Here is a 22,481-nt window from a genome sequence, read left to right as displayed (position 1 = left end):
TGCTCAGAAGTGCTCCACCCTTGCTCTGTTAATGGTCCTTCGCTGAGACCTAAAAAGGTAATGGTCTGCTGGCGAGCAGTGGATGTAACTGTGTCTTTTCCTATTTTCAGAGGCCAAAATTGCTGTTGCGGTATGCTGACCAGTGCTATCGAACCCATCAGACCACATGGGAGCTAAGCCATAGATTGCCAATTCCCATGAAGGGAATGAAGGGAAAACCTCTCACGTTTACGTGGCTCCGTCGCTCAGTTACCAGAAGAGCCGATAAAACAAGTAACGTCTTCAAAGTTGAGCGGCCCGGGGTTACTTGTGGTGAGCTAAGTCCCTCGTTTGAAGCCGGGCCGGAGGAAGGCTGCCCTTTGCAGCTTCACTTCCACCCTTTGTGCCTCGATAGCGCTCCCGGGCTCGGAAGCCGAAGCCCCCGGGCACTGGCGAGGGGTAGCGCCGTGTCCCGGGGCATCGCGGATCCCTCTCTGTCTCCGGGCTCCAGCCCGCCCGCCTTGGGCTGCCGCGGCGGAGCCGCTGGGGATGCGGCTGGCGCTGCTGCTGCTGGGCGCCGCCGCCGCCGCTGCAGGTGGGTCGTGACCGGCCGCGCTCGGCGCTCTCCGTCCTCCGCGGGCGTGCGAGGTAGATACGCGCCGCGTGTGCGTGTGCGGGTACGGGCGCGTGCTGGAGTGTCCGCGCCCGTGTGCGCGGGGTACGCGGGCGTGCGCACGCACGGGGAACCGCACGGGCGTGCGCGCAGTGCGCTCACACGCGTCGGTCCCGGTACGCACGTGTCCGCACACACGCGTCTAGGCGCGCGTGTACGTGCGCGCAGGCTGGGTGCGCGTGTGTCCGCACATGCGGGGCTGTCGGTACGCGGCGTGCGCGGATGGGTGTGGAGAGCCAGGGGCCGGGATGCGCGTCCCCCGCGCCGCAGACAAAGAGGGGTCCGGCCGCGCCGCACCGCGCTGTGCTGCGCGGGGCCGCCCCTGCCCGCGGAGCCTCCGCCAGGCCGGGTGGGCTCGGGCCGGGGTTTCGGGGGGTGCCGCGGAAGCGGGGCCCGGCTGCCGAGCGCTGCGGGTGGCAGTGGCGGGGCGCTGCGGGCTCCGTAGGCGCTTTGGGCGGCGGTGCCCCGAGACGTCGGGGCGCGGAGGGGGGCGGGCAGGGTTCCCAGAGCCCCTTCCCGCAGCGTAAACACTTCGCGCTCAGAGCTGCCCGCAGGGGGGTCCCGCAGCAGACACACTCGGGCATAAACAGTTTGCGTAACGCTTCCTCGGCCGGGTGCGAGCCGAGTGCCAAATTTCTTTTTTAAAAAGAAGAAAAAAAACTCTGATGGGAAACAAACATTCAATCAGGCACAAGATATAAACGAAACATCACAAGGCATGTGTTGCTAAAATGCTTAAGCAGGAAGCATATGATTTTCCATGGATGTTTTCCCAGGTGAGTCATGGTACTTGCTGCATGCTCTTACTCATTACTGAGGATCCCAGTCCGGTGGCATGTACAGTAGATAGAATGGGAAGATTTAGTTGAGCAAATGCATTAAGTGCAATAGGGAAAAGCACCTTTTCCAGTGCTGTGGCAGACCAGTTGTGAACTTGTGACTGCCAGCATAGAAACTTCTGTGCTCTCAGCTTGTCCTTTTACTGAATCGCTGTGGCAGCCAGAAAGCTGTGTTACACTAGAAAGCTGTCACTTTCCATAACATGAAGTGCCCTGCATCGGTCATGCAACTCTTTTCCAATTCAAGTGAAAACAAACACCCTTTCAAAGGGGGTTTCCTCTCCCCCCTTTCTGCCCCTGGGACCCACGTCTATGTGCCAGCAGCATTTCTCAAACCCTGCTGAAGCCAAGGTCCCTTGCTCCAGATCTGATCCCGGGTGAGGAAAGGACCCTCAATGCCTGGCCCGAAGACAACTGCAGTCAGTGACCCTGCATGACCAGGGCTGGAGCACACCCCGAGCTGGGAGCAATCAAATACTCGCAGCTCCCGGGGTCTGACATGGGATTTTGTAGCCAACCTCTTGCAGCTGGGCTCAGGCAGAGCCTCGTTCCTGCCCTGGGGCCATCTACGACAGCCCTACCACCAACTGCAGTCACGGGAAACCTCCCATTGACCAGGTCCTCCTCCACTGCATTCCTGGTGGCAGCAGTCTGGTGTGCAAAAAACAAAAGGACTTGATGAACACAAACAGTGGTCTCAACCTGTCTGATGGTGCTGACTGAGCCCTGCTCTTCCTACCACTTCCCAAATCTGCTTTGCATCCCACAGCTGAGGGAACCACAGTAAATGTTCATCTATTTGTGTAGCGGCCAACTGCACCGTGTTACACGTAAGCCAAGAATCCAGGAAAGCAGCCAAAGACATAAATTAGGCCAACTACTGGCTAGCCTAACTGATAATATGATAATAGCACTTAACTTACCTACCCCTCAGGAGAGCTACGTAGGTTAGTTAATGTTTATACAGCGCTTTGGAAAGGATGTTCGGGAGTTGTGGGTGATATTACATTGACCTTACAGTTCTATTTGTTTACTTTTCTGGAAAAAACATATTCTGCACAGTTACTATAGGTCATCTCCAGCACAGCTTTACCAGCACACTGTAGGAAGCTAACTTGACTGAGCATTTCTTATTCACTAAAACTTTCCCAAGACTGCTTACCCAGTGAAATCCAGAGGCTGGATTCAGAAGTGCCTTGTGCTGGGTGCGTAGCAAGCAGTGCTCCACAGCTGTTCTGCGGAAATGCTATAGAAAACCCATATAGAACTTTTGTGATAAAAATGGTTTTGATCCAGGGTGCTTCTTGAGGAGTGGGAGAAGTGGGGGTTGCTGTCAGGCATGGAAGGCTTAGCACTGCTAGTGCATAACATAGCTTAATTGCAACTATGACACTAGGCAAAAGCTGAATAAGCCCCAGATAAAGGATTTATTGGATGTTAAACTGAAATGACCTTCAGACATAACAAAAATGCCAAGAAGAAGACATTAATTGGTGTACAAAGCTGACTGTGTATGACTGGCCTGGTGATAAAGAAGACATTATGCACCTCAGATGCTTTGACCTCCACACATCCAAGTCAACAGAGATTTTTTTTTATATATTAAACAATTCCCCAAATACCGCTTTGACCTACTATGAAATTTATTAATAAAAAGTTGGAGAGCCCCTAATCAAGCATTGCTGCACCAAGAGTTACATTGATTACATGTGAGAGTTACATGGTTTCACAGTAAAGCCCATGGTGATTTTATTTTTCTTTGACTCTATAACTGTGGATGTTAAAATTGACAGGACTTCCAGAAAAGCTTGGACAAAACCCACAGAGCCTCAGCTGTGTGGCAGCTTGCCAGCATAATTTCAACCAAAACTTTTTTTTTTTTCTTCCAGTTACACTCACCAGCAACAACCTTTCCAAACTTAAGCCATGCTACAATTAAACACTGGTGTCAGCAGCAGTTTCTGATTGTGGGAAAATTTGGGGTAGGGATGGAGTGGTGGGAAAGGGGGTGAAGGCTTGAGGTCCTTGCTGGCAGGTGATGTTCCTGTGGGCTCTCACAGCCCCGACACCTGATGTGCTGCACGGTGGGCTGGGTTGCAGCAGTGCTTTCCCCACGGCAGTGTCCCGGCCTCGTGGCAGCATGCTGCCTTGGCGGCAGCTTGCCTTTCTTCTGCTGTTCTCCACTTCCCCCGGATCCCTGTGAAGACCTCGGGGCATGGGGGGCATGGCCCTGAAGCCTCAGCCCTGCTCTGGTGCCCCGGGGCGGGAGGGCAGGGCGTACTCATGTTTCCCCCTGTCTGCTGCCTGCTCTGCATCTCTTGATAGATAGGGATCTTCCCAAGTGCAGGGAAACCCGGAAAGGCTTTGGGGTGGCTTTTTTTGCTTTTATAGACGCACTGAGCTCCGCAGAGGGGAGAGCTGAGCAGCAGTGCCACACCGTCCCACGGCCCCTCCAGGGCTCGGTGGGTGCCAGCGGCACACGGTTGCGGCGGGGGCAGCATCCCGTGTCTGCTCTGAGGGGCTGCGGTGCTCCGGCCTCAGGAGCCGCCTGCAGCCCGCTCTCTGCCCCGCAGGTCTGGGCGGCGTGGCGGCAGCGAGCAGCCCCTGCGACAAGGCCTGCAACCCTCGCATGGGCAACCTGGCGCACGGGCGGGCGCTGCGCACCGAGACCTCCTGCGGCCGCCGCGCCGCCGAGCCCTTCTGCAGCTACAGCGAGGACGCGGAGCGGCGCTGCCGCCGGCCCCGCTGCGGCCGCTGCAGCGGCGCCCACGCCGGGCTGGCGCACCCCCCCGCCGCCATGGCCGACTCCCCGTTCCGCCGGCCCCGCACCTGGTGGCAGGCGGCGCAGGATGCCCCCCGGGAGACCATCCGCCTGGACCTGGAAACCGCCTTCTACTTCACTCACTTGATTATGGTCTTCAAGTCGCCCAGGCCGGCTGCCATGGTGCTGGAGCGCTCCCAGGACTTCGGCGAGACGTGGAAGCCTTACAAATACTTTGCTGCTAACTGTTCGGCCACCTTCGGGCTGGAGGATGATGTGAGGCAGAGAGGAGCCATTTGCACTTCCAGATATTCGAGCCCCTTCCCCTGCACTGGAGGAGAGGTAAGACTGCCTGGGCTGGGACGAGAGAGCCCCCGCTCCAGCTCCCTTTCTCTCTGCAATCTCTACACCCGTGTTTACGCTTCGTTTTTCACTACGCCGGCATCTCTTGTCATCGCACGTATTTCACAAAGTGAACTAACGTTATTCATTCCTAGGTGATGTAGACACCGCCCTGTCTCTTGCTTTGCTGCCCTCGCAGTCCCTCTCTTTTCCAAAAAATTCCTCCCCTTTCACCTGGTGAACCCCGCTACACAACTGCAACCTAGGCACGTGCTGCTAATTCCTCAGGAGAGCCAAAGGGAAGGAACGTCACTCTGGACAGCTTTCTCCAGATCTTGCAGTCGTGCGGTTTTAGGGTGATGCAAATCAGTCTGACCAAAATGCAACTATGTTAAAATGAATAATCACCAGACTGACTTTTAATAGTGACTGCCTTCGCTGAGAAGCAGGCACATAACCAGTCAAAGTAGCTACTACTCACCATACACTGAAGTATGGCTCCCACAAACCAGGTTAGCCAGGTAATTTTAAAGCTAATACTTTGTCTTTTTTTCCTGTGCACACTTATAACTTGAAAAAAAAGGAAGAAAACCATCATATTTGCTAAGAAGAAAAATACACGTGAAAGTCGGACGATTTTCAGTATCAGAAACAGCAGATAGCAAGTGATGCATTTGCAGGCGCTACCAATAATACTCTTCCCAATGTGCAATTCCGTCCCCCCGCGCTGCATAGAGACAACAGAGCTTCCCCTGGAGCCTGGAGCCGCGGCCCCGGGGCCGCCTCCTGTGTCCCCCACTCGTGGGGACGCATCCCCGGTCACCGGCTCTGGACTTTAAAGGCTGCTCCCTCTAGTGGCCTAATTTATTGAATTTGCCTGAAAGCTTTACCAAACTTTAAATTTCTCTCTGGCCTAACACACGGAAAAGATAAAATCTGGCTGGTGAATCAGAACGTCACCTATATCATTGCAGTTTCTGCTGAGAACCGGTTTTGAGGTGAAAGCCCGATCCTTGGAGACCAGCATTCATGTTGAGAAAAATCATGTATTCAGACTCCTTTGCAGTCACTTGTGATCACCTCTAGCCACGCTCTGGCTAGGAAGCCACTCTCTACACTCTCTGGGAGCTGTTTTTCACTAAAGTGCATCTGTTAGCTGGGTGTCAGGAGGCAGCCAGTATCTTGCTCTGGGAGAAGCTACTCCATGCCCTCATCAGCTGAGAAACAAGGATCTCCTGACCTGTCAGACAGATCCAGGGTGACTGTTGCATTGCATTTTAAATCAAATGGTGAGAAAAAGTACTACCTTTCTTTTCTTGCCATCTTTTGCTTGTGCTCCCAAAAAGCTGCCTAAACTTCCTTTCAGAGTGCAATATATAAGGGGACTTACGAGAAAGGTGAAAAAAGACTTTTCAACATGGCCTTTTCTGACAGGACAAGGGGAAACAAGTTTTATACTGAAATCGATTTAGATGGGACATAAGACTTTTTTTTTTGTCATGAGGGTCATGTGGCACTGAAACAGGTTGCCCAGAGAAGCTGTGGATGGCTCATCCCTGGAAGTGTTCAAGGCCAGGTTGGATGGGGCTTTGGGCAACCTGATCTACTGAAATACGTTCCTTCCCATGGCAGGGATGTTGGACTCAATTATCTTTGAAGGTCTTTTCCCAGCCAGATAATCCTGTGGTTCTGAACCAGGGCTGACTACAAAGTAACACCTTCAAAAGGAAGGATGTATGTACACCACTGGGAATTTCTCAGGCCCTCTGTACTTGTGCCAGCCTCTGTGTCCCACCACCTGAATCACAGAGTTATGCCAGCCTGTGATGGATGGAGAAATCTACAGTTCTTAGGCCAGCCAGTGGGACTTCTCTTGGGTGTATGACTTGCATGCTCCTTTTTTATCTTTCCAGGGATTTTTACTCAGGGACAAGAAACCCAGGGCATCTTACAAGGCAGTATTTGCCTCACTGGTATTGAGTCCCCTCTTGCTAGCATCCTGGTGCACTTTTCATTGTGGTCACTGCACACCAGGATGGTGCTGTCCCTGCACACAGGATGGGAGCTCTGCCAGGAGAGAACCTGTACGAATCCTGACCTCAGGCTAGCTCCTGTCTGGGCTGGTGCAATCTGGGGACACAGAATGAAGGTCTTGTGTGCAGAAACCAATGTCTGTCTCAAGAAGAAAAGTAATTTGGTGCTGTTTGATGCATCTGCAGTAGCGTGCTGCAAAGAGAGGCTATGAACTGAGCTTGCTCCTGTGGGACCTCTTCTTTTGGCATCACTTTAGTCTGTGTTATTGCAAAGAAGCTATAAAAGTCAAGAGCATTTAATTGTTCCAAGTTTTAAACAAATACTGTATCCAAGGGGCTGGAGCTTAGAGGATTTTGCTCACATGGTACACTTCAGTTTCCTGCACTTAAATACCACTTTTTACCTGCAGAGTAATAGCAGCGGCTCTCCAGATGGCAAGCCTGCATGCTTAGCAAATATCACATTTAATTTATTACAGTGTGCTGCATTCCAGCAATTACTAGTAGCTGCCAATAGCAACATGTATCTGACCTAAAGAAACATCAGAATTTTGTGTTCTGTTTGGAGTTATGTTGTGCTTTACTCCCACTTTGGTCGCACCTAATTTCAGACATATGGAAACAGTAATTTCACTTGAAACAGTGGTTTCAAATATGCAGTCATCCAAAATGTCCATGTCTGAAGGGTATTGCTCATTACTCTGAAGGTATTACTCATCTTCCTTAAGGCACAACTACGAATTCCGTGAGTACCACTGGGTTTCTTTTTAACTTTTAGATTTGTTTTTTTACTGGGACGTAACAACAGTAACCCATGATCCAAACCATGTGTCACATCGTGTGCTGCTTTCTCACACTTCAGACATTTCAATGCCACATGTGCATTTCTGGGCACAGCATTACGGGCTTGCAGGATTTTGCAGGATGTTGCAGGACGTTAGGGTCTCTCTGCATGGTGCTGGCAGCTCACTCACTGCTGTCTGTCCCCTTGGATGAGCAGTTTGTCTCGGGTGAGGCCTCAGGTGGTGGTGACTCACCCCAAATATCACTGGAGTTTGGCATAGAGACAACAGCTTGTTGGGCTGGTGATTTCTGGTTTTACCCTCTGTAAATAACAGGCAGTGCTGATCCACCTGCATTTCTGCTGGTTGTTACGGTGCCTGCAAGCCCTGATTCAAGGCAGCAGTGTGCAGAACCCCACAGTACTCAGGGTTTAGGGCCTATTTTCAATATATCACCCGTCTTAATTTGGGTCAAAGGTGTATCTGCTTCACTTTTTATTAAAAAAGATCAGCCTTTTGCATTCTGCCCTCATCATCATGAGTCATTCCTTAGATGCCTACTTCAACTCTTATGACAAAAATCCTTCCTCATCAGAATTTGCCGTGATGTTGATCTTGAGGAGATTTATGATAGTGTAGAAAACAAGCTGCCAGGTCTCTAGGTTCATTTCAAGGACCCAGACCTCAGAAATGCTGAAATGGCTCTGGGAGATGCCTTTCATCCTTCTGTAGCAGTGTGACTCTGGGCTTGCCTATGCAGTGGTGGGACTGGGGTGCTGGAGAGCCCTGGGAGAGTGACACTTTTGGAAGGTTGCAGTCACCTCAGCTGGGTGCCACCTCAGCAGTGGGAGCCATACAAGGTGATTATGTCACACGCCACGTGTGGCACTTGGATGGTCTATTGATGGGTAGAATCACACCATCAGGGGCTTGCTAGGTCCCTGCTCTCCTTTGCTGCCTGTCCCTAAAGCTGCAAGTCCACCGGACTTGATTATTTCTGATGTGGATGCGGCTCCAGCCTGAGGCAGGCAAGAGATGGAGGATCAACAGCCCGGGGTGGGAGTAGGAAGGAAAGGACAAATCTGGACAGAACTGCCTCGCAAAGAGGTTGAAGGCTGTACTGATGTCACTAAAATGCCCTGGGTTTGGTCTAAATAGTTTTATTGGTGGAAGTAAGCCTGAGTTCACAGGTCAGCATGTGCCAGAGACCTCAGGGGCTCTGCTGAGCTGAGCCCCATGCCAGGGCAGCCGGCCTGCAGTCTGACCTCTTGCAAGGAAGGACCACTGTTTCAGCACCCAGCAAAGTAGTCAGTGATTTGTCTGCAGCTACACAGAAGCCAAACAAGCCAACGGAGCCTCTCCTCAATAGGGAACAGAAAGGAGGCAGATGGTGGGTGCCCACCTCCTGCCCAGGCATCCCAACCTTGGTACAGCCAACCTGGGTTTCCAGCAAGCTTCAAGCATCTGCCTGTTTGAGGAGCTGGATTTGCAGCATTGTGAAGGGGACCTATTCCCATGCCAGGGAATAATTTCAGATCAGCTGCATACAGAGAGGTCATTATAGACTTCCCTTATGCTTAATACAGTGAATTGTTTCACAACAGCAGTTTGTTAAGCATAGGCAGAAACCTCATATACAGTTAGCCTTGTATCACCAATGTTTTAAGAGAGAGGCTATGGCCAAGTTTTAGCCTGAATCGTACAAAAATGCTACAAATGCTGAGTATTTTCATTGTTTTTCAGGGTGTAACCCTTCAGCCACATTATTGCAAGGGAAATCAGAACTGGATCCACCAGCCAAACATAATCTGATCTAAGTAAACAAGATCCATAAATAAACTCTTTTAGCTTCATGCTCAGACAGTAATACTAATTTTACTAGTATGCATAAAAGGCTATCTTCCCTCCCATAGTTCAGATTATATTAATAATTCCTTTTCAACACACTAATCTTAAAATTATCCTTGGCTAGGGATCATTGTTGAGGGCTCAAGGGGCCCTTAGCAGATGTTAATTCTTTAACTGTGAGTGAGAGTGACTGTCCACTCTGCAATGCAATTATCTCATTTGCTTTACATTCCCATCTGTGGTCAATTCAGATTAGCTCGCCTGAGTGTCCCCATTTAGACAAGCTCCAGGATAAAAGGGCTTACTGAAGCAGAGTCTCCTTGACAAGATTTTAGTAAATTAGTAACTTATTTTAGTGTTCATCTATGCAGAATACTGCTAATAAATCACTTGGAGACCTCAGCTATTGTTGCTGTTTGCTATTTATAGAAGAGGCATATTTGTAGTTTGACTATATTCCAGCAACAAATTCTAACATGCTTTTAAACTTTTGAAGCATCACATTACCACTGTTTTGCTGTGGGATGCGTGTCTTACTGAGCATTTTATTGATCTCGTGCCTTCCGTAGCGGAAAAACCTCCCTACGTTTTGCCTTTCTCTGTTACTGCATGCAGCCTGCCTCTCTTCTTTGAGGATTTGGACACCAGTCCTACTGGTTTTACCTGAAATTAGCTGTGTAGAGCAGAAATAAACATGGTCAGATGTCTGACCATGACAGTGAGTGGTTGTAACACGCACTGCTGAAACTAATAGGAGTTAAAGATGGTCAGTGACTTTTAGTCTTGAGTCCTGATTTTGGGTTGCGGAAACTTCAGCCTGGTTGGGCTTTTTTACCTTTTAGGCCTGAATAAGCTTGGTTTTCAAGATTATCATTGTTGTCCTGAACTAAAGCTACATTTTAATTGTGCTGAGGTCCTCCAAGGATCTTGTGGGTAACAGGAGATTTGAGTTCAGTCTCCTGCAGTTCAGTCTCCTCCACAAAGAACCTGGGAAATATGCAAGAATAACCTCAAAACAGCCTGGGATGTCAACCCATTAGAGGGCTGCAAATATCTTTTTTAATTGTCCTGTGCCACTGACATCTGCACAGAGAGAAAACAAGGGCCCAAACTGATGAGAAGGAAAGAGGAATCCTGGCAGGTGTTCAGCAGTGCTCAGGACGTGTGAGGACATAGCTAGGGAAGTATGTTTTCAAGTCCCATCTCTACACTTTGTAGAAGTTCACTTTGTAGGAAGAAGACTTCTCTAAGAGTGTCTTCCTGATCCTCCTATCTTTGGGAAAACATGAATTTTTGGGCTCTGTTCAGAAATGCCATGTGCAAAGGAGAATCTGTTCAGCTAGGCGTGGCTGGGGGGATGGCCAAATCCTGTCCAGCTCTTTGCATTGTATCACTAAATCTAGCAAGACTTGGGGACTGTTGTTTCATAAGCACAAGAATAATGATTCATAGGCGAATAGTTAATGAAATGAAGTAAATGAGGCTAGGCTGGAGTCAATAAAATTATATAGGAGCCTAGAAATCTCAGGCTGTGGCAGCTGGCAATATATAAATATAAATAATATATAAATATTATAATATTTATTATAATAAATGTAGTAGCACACTGGCAGCAATAAAATAGCAGCACACTGGCAGGACACCATCTCACATCAACGACCTTGCTGATGGCTGTGGTGAAGTGCATCCTTTGGTTTGGTCCTCAAGCTTTCCTTCCTGCATGGATGCTCATCTTCCCAAGCACTGTGGGGGGTTTCCAAGCTGGTGCAAGTTTCCAACAGGAGGAGGGGAGATTTTCCCTTTAAATAACGGGGCAGCAAAAAGCGAATCAGGGGAAAAGGGGAAACTTTAGCTTAGTTTTCACCTGATTGTGACAAATCCCTCCCCCTCTCCCATGAGCCATCCTAGAGGAGTGACATGTCTCCTTATGAGGCCTCCTGGATGCTCAGCATCTCTGAAGGACAAGGGCATGTGAAAAGCAAGATGTTTCTCCAACCTGCCCCATGATCCTCTGTGTGATTTCTCCCATTACAAGTAGCCCATAGGATGGTCTCCTTTTCTTCCTGGATTTCCCAGTGCTTTAGCACTTGGGGTTGGCCCTCTGTTTGGCCAGCTCTTGAAATGCAGCTGCCTCTGGGATGGAGCATAGCCAGTGCTTAACAGTGCATATCAGCAGTCCCCCACTTGGAACAGCAAGTTTCTAACAACTGCTTCTGGATCGACCTCCAATTATGGGTAAAACAAATTATTCTTTGGAGGGAGCTTGACCAGTCTGTGAAAGGGGGGGTATTGTAGGCTGCTAACAGCAAGAGGGAATGGGTCCCAGGGCTCCAGGAGACCCTTTCCAAACTTCTTATGTAGGATGTGGAGGGCACTGTACTCACATAAAACAAGAGGAGTTTGGGTAGGCAGAATTTAATTCTCTAAATTGGCATCTGGCCTTGTTAGCAGGACTATTGCTTCCCTTGAGAAAAGTGCCACGGGATTTTAACGGTGCCTCCGGAGCCTCTCTTCAGGCACTGCACCCCACTGCTTCATTTCACAGTTCATTTTTGGCATGAAGAGAAGGCTAGCTCACTTATTCAGCTCCCAGTTCTCTGGCTGGAAAGTAGACTGCCATGTTTCTCATTGGGATTCCTGGATACAGCTGGTTACATGGGAAGCATGTAACCTAAAGCAATGTATTGACATGTCTCAGAAGCTTTGGATCAAAAGCTCGTTTGAGATTAATTGCCATGCAACAGTGGGTGTCGGTGTGAGATACCCAGTCTAACATTCAAAATCCTACACAAATGGTAAAGTTCTCAAATTCTCCATGGGTAACATTTTACAGGAAGAAAAGAAGTTGATGTCCAGAACCCAGTTTACTCACTTCATATGCTTTGAGTCTTTTATCACCAGTCTCTCTGCAGCACCCCTCATTCCAGTAATCAAAATCTATAGCTATGGCTTGAAAGAGAGGTGCTGCTTCTTGTGACCTTTTTGACAGTGAGCAGTTACAAATAATTCCAACAAGTGTTCTTTTTCCTAGAATTATGTGTATCTCATGGTAGTTCAAGCAGACAGTCCTATAGACACAAAGCCTTTTCATTATAAACAAGAGCAGTTGAAAAATATTCACGGAATTGTGTTACTCACAGGCTGAAAGAAAATCCCCTTGATCCTTAGTACCACTGCAGTTACTGAAACACTAACCTGCTGCCTTTCAGGCTTTTGCAGTGGTGTGTTGTGCTCAGAAGCTGTCAAAGAGGTTATTCTGCAGCTCTGGGGAGTGAGCCAGCTTTTCTTACAGCCCTGCCAATGAAGAAGCAAGTCCAGTCCTTTGTCTGGCTCTTTGGAGGTAGCTCCAGGGTTTTTTATGGTCCTCCATATGCACAACAGGTACTGCCGGCCGGCCAAGGCTGAGAACATAAATCTTTTATGGGGATGAGGAAAGGAGGGGAATTGCTGGAGGGATGAGTATTTAAATACCATCTTTCTTGCTGATGGCTCAAAGGACTTCATATCATCAGCTGAGATGTGCTGTGCATTTTCCTGACTGGGCTAGCGCAGCCCTGGAAACGGTGATTCTAAAAATGAGAAAAAGGCAATAATTGTTTTAATTTTCCTTGATAGTCCATAGCCAATGATATCATGCATCTGGAGGGTTTTGTGAGCCAAGAAACTGAGTGTGTCTACCTGATGAGCGAAAGTAGTGGTTAAGCAAAACAGAGCCATTGTGGAATAAATTATGAATTATTGGAGAAGCACTATTAACCCGAGATGATGAAATCCAAGAGGTTTGAGCTGTAGTGAGATTTTCCTGATAAGAACATTACTTTTGTGATCATTGACTGCATGAAGACAGGAATGACCTAGCAGTGTTTCATTTTCATCTAATGAAATTGTGTAGTTGAATGTTGAAGAAAAGTTGAGAAGATGTCTCTCATCTGGCTGATTATTGTCAAAGACTTCAAGGATCCTGGAGAAATTCCAAGGGTCTTCCCTAGCTCTCCTTCTGCCTTTTCCAGACCCTCACTGGTCAGCTGCCACATGTGAGTTGGAGCTCTTCTTGGATAGGTTCTCACTTTTGAGAATGGCAGAAGAATGCTTTGAGATTCCCAAAAGGCAAAAGTTACCTTGGTATAAATTAATTTGGGAGGGATGATTATTTGAAATAGCTGGATTTTCCTCCTGAAGTCTTTGTAAGATTCTATAACTTTTGGATGTTGAGGCAAGAGATTATTTGTCTTGATTTATGTGCTGTAAAAGGCTGCAGAAGGAATGGAGGCATGGGCCAAATGCTGTCTTATGTCAAATTATATGAAGGAGCCTTGTTAAGTCTGCTGCAGGAATGCCATTTCTCCAGCATCTCCAGGAGCTCAGGGACTGCTGGTACACAGTGGCTTATTGTCATGGTTGCTTGGGGATGTGATTGAGTGCCAAACACTGTGACCTGCAAGATTCCAATGCCCGGTGTGATGTGTCTTTGATGGTGGCAATGCAGGTTTTCCAATTTCTATTGCTGTTTCACCACATCCAGGTGATGTTCAAGTGCACACCATGGGGGCAGCCAGACCTCTCCACAAGCACAAGAGGCTCTTCTTCCCTGCAGTCCACTTGGTCTGACAGGCAGAAAAACAAAGTGTTTTAGAGGAGCTGGTGAGTAATGCGTGCCCAGCTTAGGCTGATGAAATTTCCACACCATATGATTTATTTGCAGCATCTGCCAAAAGCAAATCTTGTCTTTTTTTAGCCTAGGGTCATTGCAATGAACATAGCACAGAGATGCACATTGGCTTCTCTCCTAAAATCTTGTTGCTCAGTGTGGTAATATATGAAATAAGTCTGTCTTGTCAGTAGGAAGTACCAGCATTGCAGCCCTATCAGCCTTCTTCACAGAGGTAGTAGTCCAACAGGCTTAAATTTGTGAAGCAATGAGATTGTTTTCTTAAAACTTGCAGGAGCTTAACATTTAAAGTGTATCTCCAAAAGGTGGTTGAAGTTAGACAGTGGTTTCAGAGGTTTTTAGAGTGGACTGATGGGCAGGGACATGGATGCACATGGAGTGCAATGGCACAGAGCCCATTCCTGTAACAAAATATTCCTCTGTGGACAGAGCTCTCTCCTCCAGGAAGTGCCAAGGACAGCCTGGCAGACTTTGACCACACTGATGCAGAAAATCCGAGAAACCAAAATACTGACCAGCAGGGTAAATGCTAGCACAGAGTTGCACCCTCGATACTGAAAGTGGGAGACAAAAGAAGCTACCTGCAGAGTATGTGTCTCTCTCAGAGGGTGTATGAGGACACAGAATCTGCTGGCTGTTGCCAGCACCAGGTCTGCTGTTTAGACTGTGCATCTGACAGCAGGTGTGCCTGAGCTGCTCCTACTGAGCCAGGCAGCTCCTGTGCCTGAGGCTTCCCACTGTATTAAAAAAAAAAAAAGATCCCCAAAGGTGTCAGGGCAAGTAGGACTGTCCACGGTCCCCAAAGGTATCAAATTAGATTCACTGCTGCAGCTTAAGTCTTGCACAACAAACCTTGAAAATCTAGCCATCCTCAAATGAACAGTAAGACAGCCTCACATCAGTCTTCCCTGCACGTGCTGTGGTGTGAGAAGTTTAATTGCTCTTTTCTGGAAAGGCACAGGTGGACAAGCACAGAACAGTCTTAGCTCCAAGGTTCCTCTGCAGCACTGAAGGTGACTAAGCAGGGGTGTGGGAAAGAGGTGTGAGAACGCTCTCTTTGAAGGGGGAGCACCTCACTGGCATTGCATTTCTGCAGCTAAATTTACATCCAGCTCCATCAACCAGGCCTTTGTCGTTATGATGAGCTTATTGCTTCTAGTACATTTCTTGGGGGGAAGTCGAAAGCAGACACTGTGGCAGGTTGACAGTTGGCACACATATTGTGTCATTATTAATATTTTTAGTTACACATTTCTACAAATGAAATTTCTCCCTGGGATCTTTGCATAATGTTTACCAAGTGAATTGACTACCTATAACTTTTCCATCTAGTGAGCAGGAAAGTGCCACAATAAAATTTCCCTACTAAGCTTCTCTGAACAAGACCAGACAAGGCTGAAAGCAGTTGCCACCTTTGGCTAGTGCCTTCAGGAGAGTTCCTGGGCTCTTGGATGGCTGGGCTGGCTGGAGGGAGGGAGGTGCAGGGCAGGGTGCAGACAGGCAGTGGCTGGGGGATGACAGAGGTGTACCATGCAGTGGATAGAACATGGACTACCTCAGCTTGTGCCATCGTTTGAAGTGAAAGCCAAGGCCTGTGAGCACAAGCAGATGTGAAGCAATGCTGGATACACAGCTGGGAATGCCAGGGCCAGGATGTCAGAGATAAGAGCTCACTTTCACCTCAGCCCCAGCAGCAGGCAAGTAGTGCCTAACCTCCGCTGCTTGTTGTGCTTGAGGTAAATTTCTCAGGAGGCAAAGGGCTGAGGTCCTGGATGTGCTGGCAGAGCTCCACCACTGCATTTACTGCCTACATTTTCAGAGCCTTTCAGAGTCCAAGCACTAAATAAATCAGATCACTTCCAGTGACGTGGATATTCCACAGGGCCCCAGAATACAAGCCAATTAAGCACATTTATTTAATGCCTACATACCAAGAATCACTGCAGACTCCTAATGCAAACGTTAACTTTTCAGTTAAACACTTACTTAGACATCATACGTCCTTTTGTAAAGTAGTGCACATTCCTCATTGCTTTTGCTCTCTATCTGGATAAGACAACAAACTTTGCATTCTTTTTATTAATACTAGTTTTTTTTTCATTTGTTCCTGTAAAATGCATAGAAAGGGATAAATCTACCAGCAAAAATCAAATAAATCAGTACTGAATTTATCTAATGACCCTGAGCTAATTACATGAATCACTAATATGGATGTTTCATTGTTGTAGAGTAATTATAGATATATTTTCATGCATCTAGGTCAGACAATACAGGGTAGAGTTCATCAGTCTCTTTTGGAAAGAAACCACACATCACTTCATGCAATGTTACCACCCTGGTTTTCATTTACAACCAAGTAAAAATGTGTTTATGTTTTTAATATTTGTTTATTGCTTTTATTTCTGCTGTATTCCTGTTTGTTGACTTGTTCCCGTGTGTATATGCTTCTTGAGTCTTCTATCCATTTGTTCTCCCTGTTTGCAATTTATTGATGTTGCCATTTCATCAACCATCCCCTGCTGCCTTCCTGGCTGAGGCCAGGCTCTCAGTTGGAGGTTGGAGCATGGCACCTCTGTCCAGGTGCAGGGACCCAGGGAACAGGCACATGCACAGCAGCTGCAAGACTCTGTGCAAAGCCTCCATGCCTGTTTCTGAAAGTCTGTGAGGAGGAACCTTTTTGTGGCTCACCCGTGTCTCTTCAATGTCGCAGGCATTTGTATCCCACAGGATCCCATTCCATTGCTCTGGACACTTGCATCTTGACAAAGGTCCAGGCCCTTGCAGCTGCATTCAGTGGAGGCGGGCCTGTGACTCATTGAGAAACCTTTGCTCCTGGCAAGACTTTCATTGGTTTTGTTGACTTCAACAGTCTATTTTGACTTCACAGTCTATTTTGTTGCAGTCAGAATCATTCATTAGCATTTTCCTTCCCACTGTGCAGATATATATAAAGATGTCCTTTTATTCCCTCGCACACATAAACATATGAGGGTACTTCTTGCAAAGAGACTTGATGTATTTGTATATCAAGGTCACTGTGGTGCAAGTGGTTACTTGAGTGCACCACGTCCATGGCTGCTGCTTTATTTATATACAGGGCTACATTCCTGCATCTGCGGAAGGGTGAGGAGCTCAGGCTTCTTCTGCCACTAGAACCTGTGAAATAATCAGCAGAGCAAGAGTTGCTCATGACAACCTATAAGGAAATCGTGGGAATTTATTAGAGGCTGTCTATGTAATGATGTGACCAAAGTGCAGACAGCTGCAGTGGTCTGGCTGAAGGGCAGAGTACTTTTACTCCATGACACGTGCAAGGTACTGTGGGACAGCTTATCCACTCCTGCTCCCTTGGAGTGGAGTGGGCTTCCCTTGGGAGTGGAGTGGGCTTCCTCCTACCACCAACATGCATCGCACTAAGAGGGTCAGGTGAACCCAGCCCTCTTGAGGCACAGCAGTGACTTTCCTCACACAGAGACTGCAGACTACAGCTCCCATTTGGCTGTATAGAGAGACTGCCACCATGCCCAAAAAGAATCTCTGTGCAACTTTTAAATCACTCCTCAATTGATGTTGCTTTATGCAAAGGTTGCTTTTATAGCACATGGGATTCAACAGCATCATTCCACATGTCACAGAAGGGAGCATTACCCCAAGGACTAGTTATTTTGTTTCTTAGCAGTTCTGTTTGCCTCCTGGTTTGTGGCATGAGTTATTGCTAGATAATTAATTTTAAATGGAAGCTGAGATAAAGATTCAGTTCCTGGGGCTGTATTTAAGGAGAATCCCAAATATCATAAGATTTTTTGTGAGCTAGCAACAGTGGGAATGAAAACATCTTTTTGATAGAATATAATATGGATGTAAAGCACAGAAATGCTGGGTTGCTTCAATGTATTACTTCTGACTTATTTTACAAAATATAATATTTTAATTAGTGCACATGTTTCAGACCTGCTGGTATAAAGATCAGGGGCTCCCACACTGTGCTATCATACTATTGCAGTAAGTCACATCGTCTGCCTAATGTTGTGATGCCAGGTTTTGATGTTTTGTTAGAAGGCCTTGTACACAGAGATGGAGACTTGAGTGGGAAAGACAGAAGCCTGGTCACCCTGGGGTGCTTACTGTTGAGGCTTGCTGCCTGCAGAGTGGCTGGGGACCACTGCCCAACAGAGTCCTGGCTGGACAGTGGCACCAGGGAGACAACGGGCTTCTAAAACAACATCATCAGATGCACACACATGTTGACAAAGTGTTCTTTTCCATTTTTCCTACACCCTTCCTCTATACTGCTAAAACTGAACAACATTTTGGTTGAGGAGACCTCTGATTGCTGTAGCTGGGAGTAGCCAGAAGAATTAGAGGTGTGAAAGCCTGGTCAGGTCTGCTGTGCAAACCATGGTTCATTAGTAGAGAGGATGCTGAAACCCTATGCCCATCCTATTGGTGGGACAATTGCATGGAAAAGCCCAAGAAGAGGTAAAAGCAGGAAATCTGGCACTGCCTGTGTGTGTAGGTGTGGCTGGGCTGCTGAAAGCACAGGGGTGCAAAGCCATAGCAAGTGTAGCTGTGTAAGACCAGTGTGTCCCCAGTGATGTGCAGACTCCTGAGACCAGCTGGGATAAATTAGTGATGTTAATGACTAAACAGGAAAATCTTGCTGGGAAACACATCCTTATCCTTATTATGCAGTGTCTGAGGGCTTGTAGAATCCCAGCTGAATCTGCTGTGTCAGAGCAGAAGATTGCTATTTGTATGATCTCCTACATATTATAATGACAAGTTAGGATTTGGTTACAGCCAGGCTGCTGGGGTCTGGGATGGAGGCATGGGGTGGTTTACTGCCCTGGCAGCACTGAGACCAGGCTCACTCTGTTACAGAGCTGCAGGGCACAGTGGAGCTCCCCAGGCCAGGGCTGCTGGACACAGCCAGAGCAGCACAGGACAGCCAGCAGCCCCTGGGAATTACAGATAGAGTTCATGTTTAGCATCATTGTTTTCATGTAGCCATAAAAAGAAATGTTTGTAGCATTTTAGGGTCTGAGCAGGAATACTGGCTCCCTTGAAATCAGCAGCATAACTCCCCCTGAATTCCACACAGACAAGATTTAACTCTGTCAGTGCAGAGGCACTCAGGGTTATTGATTTCCTTGGTATGATTGTCTTTACTAGAACCACAAACATCAGTCACATGCATTAAACAGGGATAGATAAACAAGGAAAATTGAAAACATGAGAGGAAAGTCTGCAGCTCCATCTAGCATAAATTGTTCCCATTTATATAGTTTCTCCCCTGCTCTCATCTGAATTAGGGCAAAGAGAGAATTCTCTGAGATGCAATTTATGTAATATCAAGAAACCCAAAATGCTAGTTTTTATTGAAAGTTCTTGAACCAGCATTTTCTGTCATGTCCACTAAAAGGAAATCAATGTCTTCAGTTTGGATTTTTCCCAAGGATTTTTCCCTTCCGTATCTGAAAGCATCTTGTGTTCACAAAACCACTAGCAAGTGAATGTGATCAGAATGTCACTGACCTAAATTTGGGTAAATAACAAGCCTTGGGTTGAGGTGCAAGAATTGTCGTCGTTGGGGTTCACTTGGGTTTCTTTTGATATCTGGTTTATATTTTTATTTTAGGAAAGAGAAAAAACTCTGTATATCTGTGAAAGAGAGGGGAAAAGATCTCTTTTGAAGTGTGTTATTGTTTATTAATACCCCTCATTGGACTCAACACTTCTGCACAAGGAGCATGCCCACCAGCCTCGTCCTCTGACCACCTCTCCCAGTTAACCTTCTCCTTTACCTGTGTCTTTCTGGCAGAAGATGCTCAGACACTTTGGGAGGGAGTGTTTGCAGCAGGGCAGTGCAGAACTGCAGCCATGATGTGTTTGCCAGCATGCAATGCCCAGCTCCAGCATGTCTGAGCCCTGCTGTCACCAGCATGCTGGTGGCACCTTGGCAGGCTGGTGGGGCACGCAAAAGCATGCTGCCACCATCCAGCTCCAAAACAAGGGCTAAATCTCCTTCCAGGCTGACACAAAGCTTCCTCTGGCTGGATTCAGGCAGCCCTGGAGAAAAGCCAGGTCCCAGCCAGGAGCAGTGCCAGCAGCGGTGGGGCTGATGGAGGCAGCAGCTGGTAGGCAAAGCCTGCGAGCAGGCCAGCTGGCAGCACTGTGGTCATTATTTCCAGGATCTGTGGATCCTGGTCAAATAAAAGGGAAGCCTTCATCAGCTAAAGCATATCAGCTGCTTTCTGTGGAAGGAGTGGATTTAGGGGTAGGAGGCTGTGATCCCTGATAGTGGCAGCAGCAAGTTGATGCCCTGCCTCTCACTGGGCAGGAAACAATGGTCACCTCCTTGCTGCCTGCAAGAGGCTGGCCAGCATTTTGGGTGGCATGGATGGTTTCAGTGTGGCAGCACTGTAGTTTTAGGAGGTTTTAACTCGGTGCTGGGAGTAGTGTATGGAGCTATTTGGCTGCATCACACTCTCAAACACTCAAGTGATTTGATCAAATGTTGTTTATAATTATTATAGTTCATCAAGCTGTCGATGACTGTTCAGTGAAAAACTACTTAATGATTCAGAAAGTGTCACTGTAAGTTGAATGTTCCAATAGCTAATATATGTTATAGATAAGTTGTTTAATGTCAGTGGTAGTCATATAAAGTATATGCTGTTTCTGATTCCTCATTGTAGGCAGCTAGACTAAAAACTTTAAGCTTTTTCAAGAAAATTGGCTATTTTTATCTAGTGCTCTCAATATTCAGCTTGAGCCAATATTTACATATTCAATCAGACTGAAGTTAAAATAAAGAATGGATGATAAGTATTTGTTTAAACTTTGGAAGCCCCCCTCTTTCCTCTCTTTCTTATCTCGGTTTGCTTGATTATCAGCTTTCTGTCACTAATTGCCACACCTAATCACTTTTCCACTAGGAAGCAGCCTGGGACTGATAGGAACCAGATATCTGGAAATATGAACTATATTTGTTAAAAAATACACCCATTCTGGGAGAGGGAATGTTAATGAAGAGTCCCCCAATTGCGCATCGCCTGGCAAGGTGCTGGGACACACCACATTGCAGGGGCACCCACCTCTGATTTGAGTGAATGGCAAAATGTCACTTGACACCCATAAGGTCCTTACTTCTTGTGGAGAGCAACGTAAGGGATCATGGGGTGGTCACCCTGTGCACACTGATTTGGAAGTGGATTTGCTGCTCCCCGCCCTGTAGAAGGGGAAGAGCACCATGAGAGCCTGGTGCACGCTCCCAGAAGATGCTGTCATTGCCATTTCACCCCACGGCCCGCCCTGGGTCTGGCTGACATCCTCCATTCTGCTTCACCCGCTGTGTCTCTCTGCCCAGGTGATCTTCCGAGCCCTGTCCCCGCCTTACGCCGCGGAGGACCCGTACAGCGCGGCGGCCCAGGCGCAGCTGAAGATCACCAACCTGCGGGTACGGCTGCTGGAGCAGCAGGGCTGCCCCTGCCTGCTGGCCAGCCCTGCCCCGCAGCCCCCGCCAGCCCTGCACTACGCCATCTACGACTTCATCGTGAAGGGCAGCTGCTTCTGCAATGGCCACGCTGACCACTGCATCCCTGTCGCTGGATTCAGGCCCAACAAGGCGGCGGGGGTTTTCCATGTGGTACGTATGTGCACCCAACGGTGTCTGCACTGCAGGAAAGCAGAAGTTTAAAAATAGTAAGGGACGGTATAGAGTATAGCGTAGGTCCAAGTATGCAATATTTGACATGGGATGCCCTGGACTCCAAGCACAGTGAGCAGAAATGGTCTTTACAAAGGGGGTGGTCTCCATGTGGGGCTGATGTGCTGAACTTCCTTTGTGTCTTGCTGTGGGACTCTCATCCTTCAAAGTGCTCCACAGTAATTTATTTATTTCAGGTAAATCTTTAAAAATAATTAAATTGCTGTCACCCATCTTTCCCCAAATGCTAACTTGCAATAACACAATACCTAAAGGATAAAAAATGCAGGGCATTTTGGTAACAAAGAAGGAGGAGGGCTTCTCTGAAGATACGAGGCATCATGTAACTACCATTTTTTCTGGAGGATCCAAGGATATTGGCTTGAACAAAGGGGATAGAGATGGGTTTTGACTCTCACTCACAGGCTTTCTGTTGCACTTTACCATACCTTTCTCTGGATAAAAACTCTGTGCTCTGATTTCAAGGGGATTCCCATCACAAGAGCTCTGAGCTCAAATTCCTAAGGAACAACCAAGACCTAAACTCCAGGGAAACAAGAGCCACTAACCCATAGGGCAGGTGACAGGCACAGCAGTGGCCAACACGCTGGATGCCTGTGGCATGGCATGCCTGCACCCCGCCAATCCAGGGACACTTGCTGACACCAGCACATCTCATCCTTTCTGCTCATCATGGGCTGGCTCTGAAAACTCTGGCTTTGCTGGAGGAGGAGCAGAAGGGAAAGACAGAGCAGCCAAACATAATGTTAGACAGAGAAAGATCATTCAAAAAAAAAAAAAGGCAGTTAGTCTAGGTAAGAAGTCCAGCCCATTGGGGAGCTCTCAT

General features: G+C 47.7%; 1 protein-coding gene across 3 annotated transcripts in view; it reads left to right on the top strand.

Annotated features, from left to right (window-relative positions):
- Positions 1 to 517: 517 nt before the first annotated feature.
- The window catches only part of NTN4 (netrin 4), a 47,518-nt gene continuing 25,554 nt past the window's right edge, over positions 518 to 22,481 (top strand). The window contains exons 1-3 of one of the 3 annotated variants that reach the window (XM_041409884.1): positions 518 to 574; positions 4,065 to 4,594; positions 21,296 to 21,574. In XM_041409884.1, coding sequence (XP_041265818.1) covers positions 529 to 574; positions 4,065 to 4,594; positions 21,296 to 21,574 — 855 coding nt within the window. In that variant the 5' untranslated portion in view covers positions 518 to 528. Of the gene's footprint in view, positions 628 to 1,292; positions 1,429 to 4,064; positions 4,595 to 21,295; positions 21,575 to 22,481 lie in introns of those variants that run through there. The other 2 variants (XM_041409886.1, XM_041409885.1) reach the window with 2 other exon arrangements.

The sequence above is a fragment of the Onychostruthus taczanowskii genome, unplaced genomic scaffold (genome assembly GCF_017590055.1).
Source record: "Onychostruthus taczanowskii isolate IOZ18803 unplaced genomic scaffold, ASM1759005v1 scaffold31, whole genome shotgun sequence".
NCBI lineage: Eukaryota > Metazoa > Chordata > Aves > Passeriformes > Passeridae > Onychostruthus > Onychostruthus taczanowskii.
Note: the sequence above shows the minus strand (reverse complement) of the source record. Positions and strands in the feature narration are given on the sequence as shown.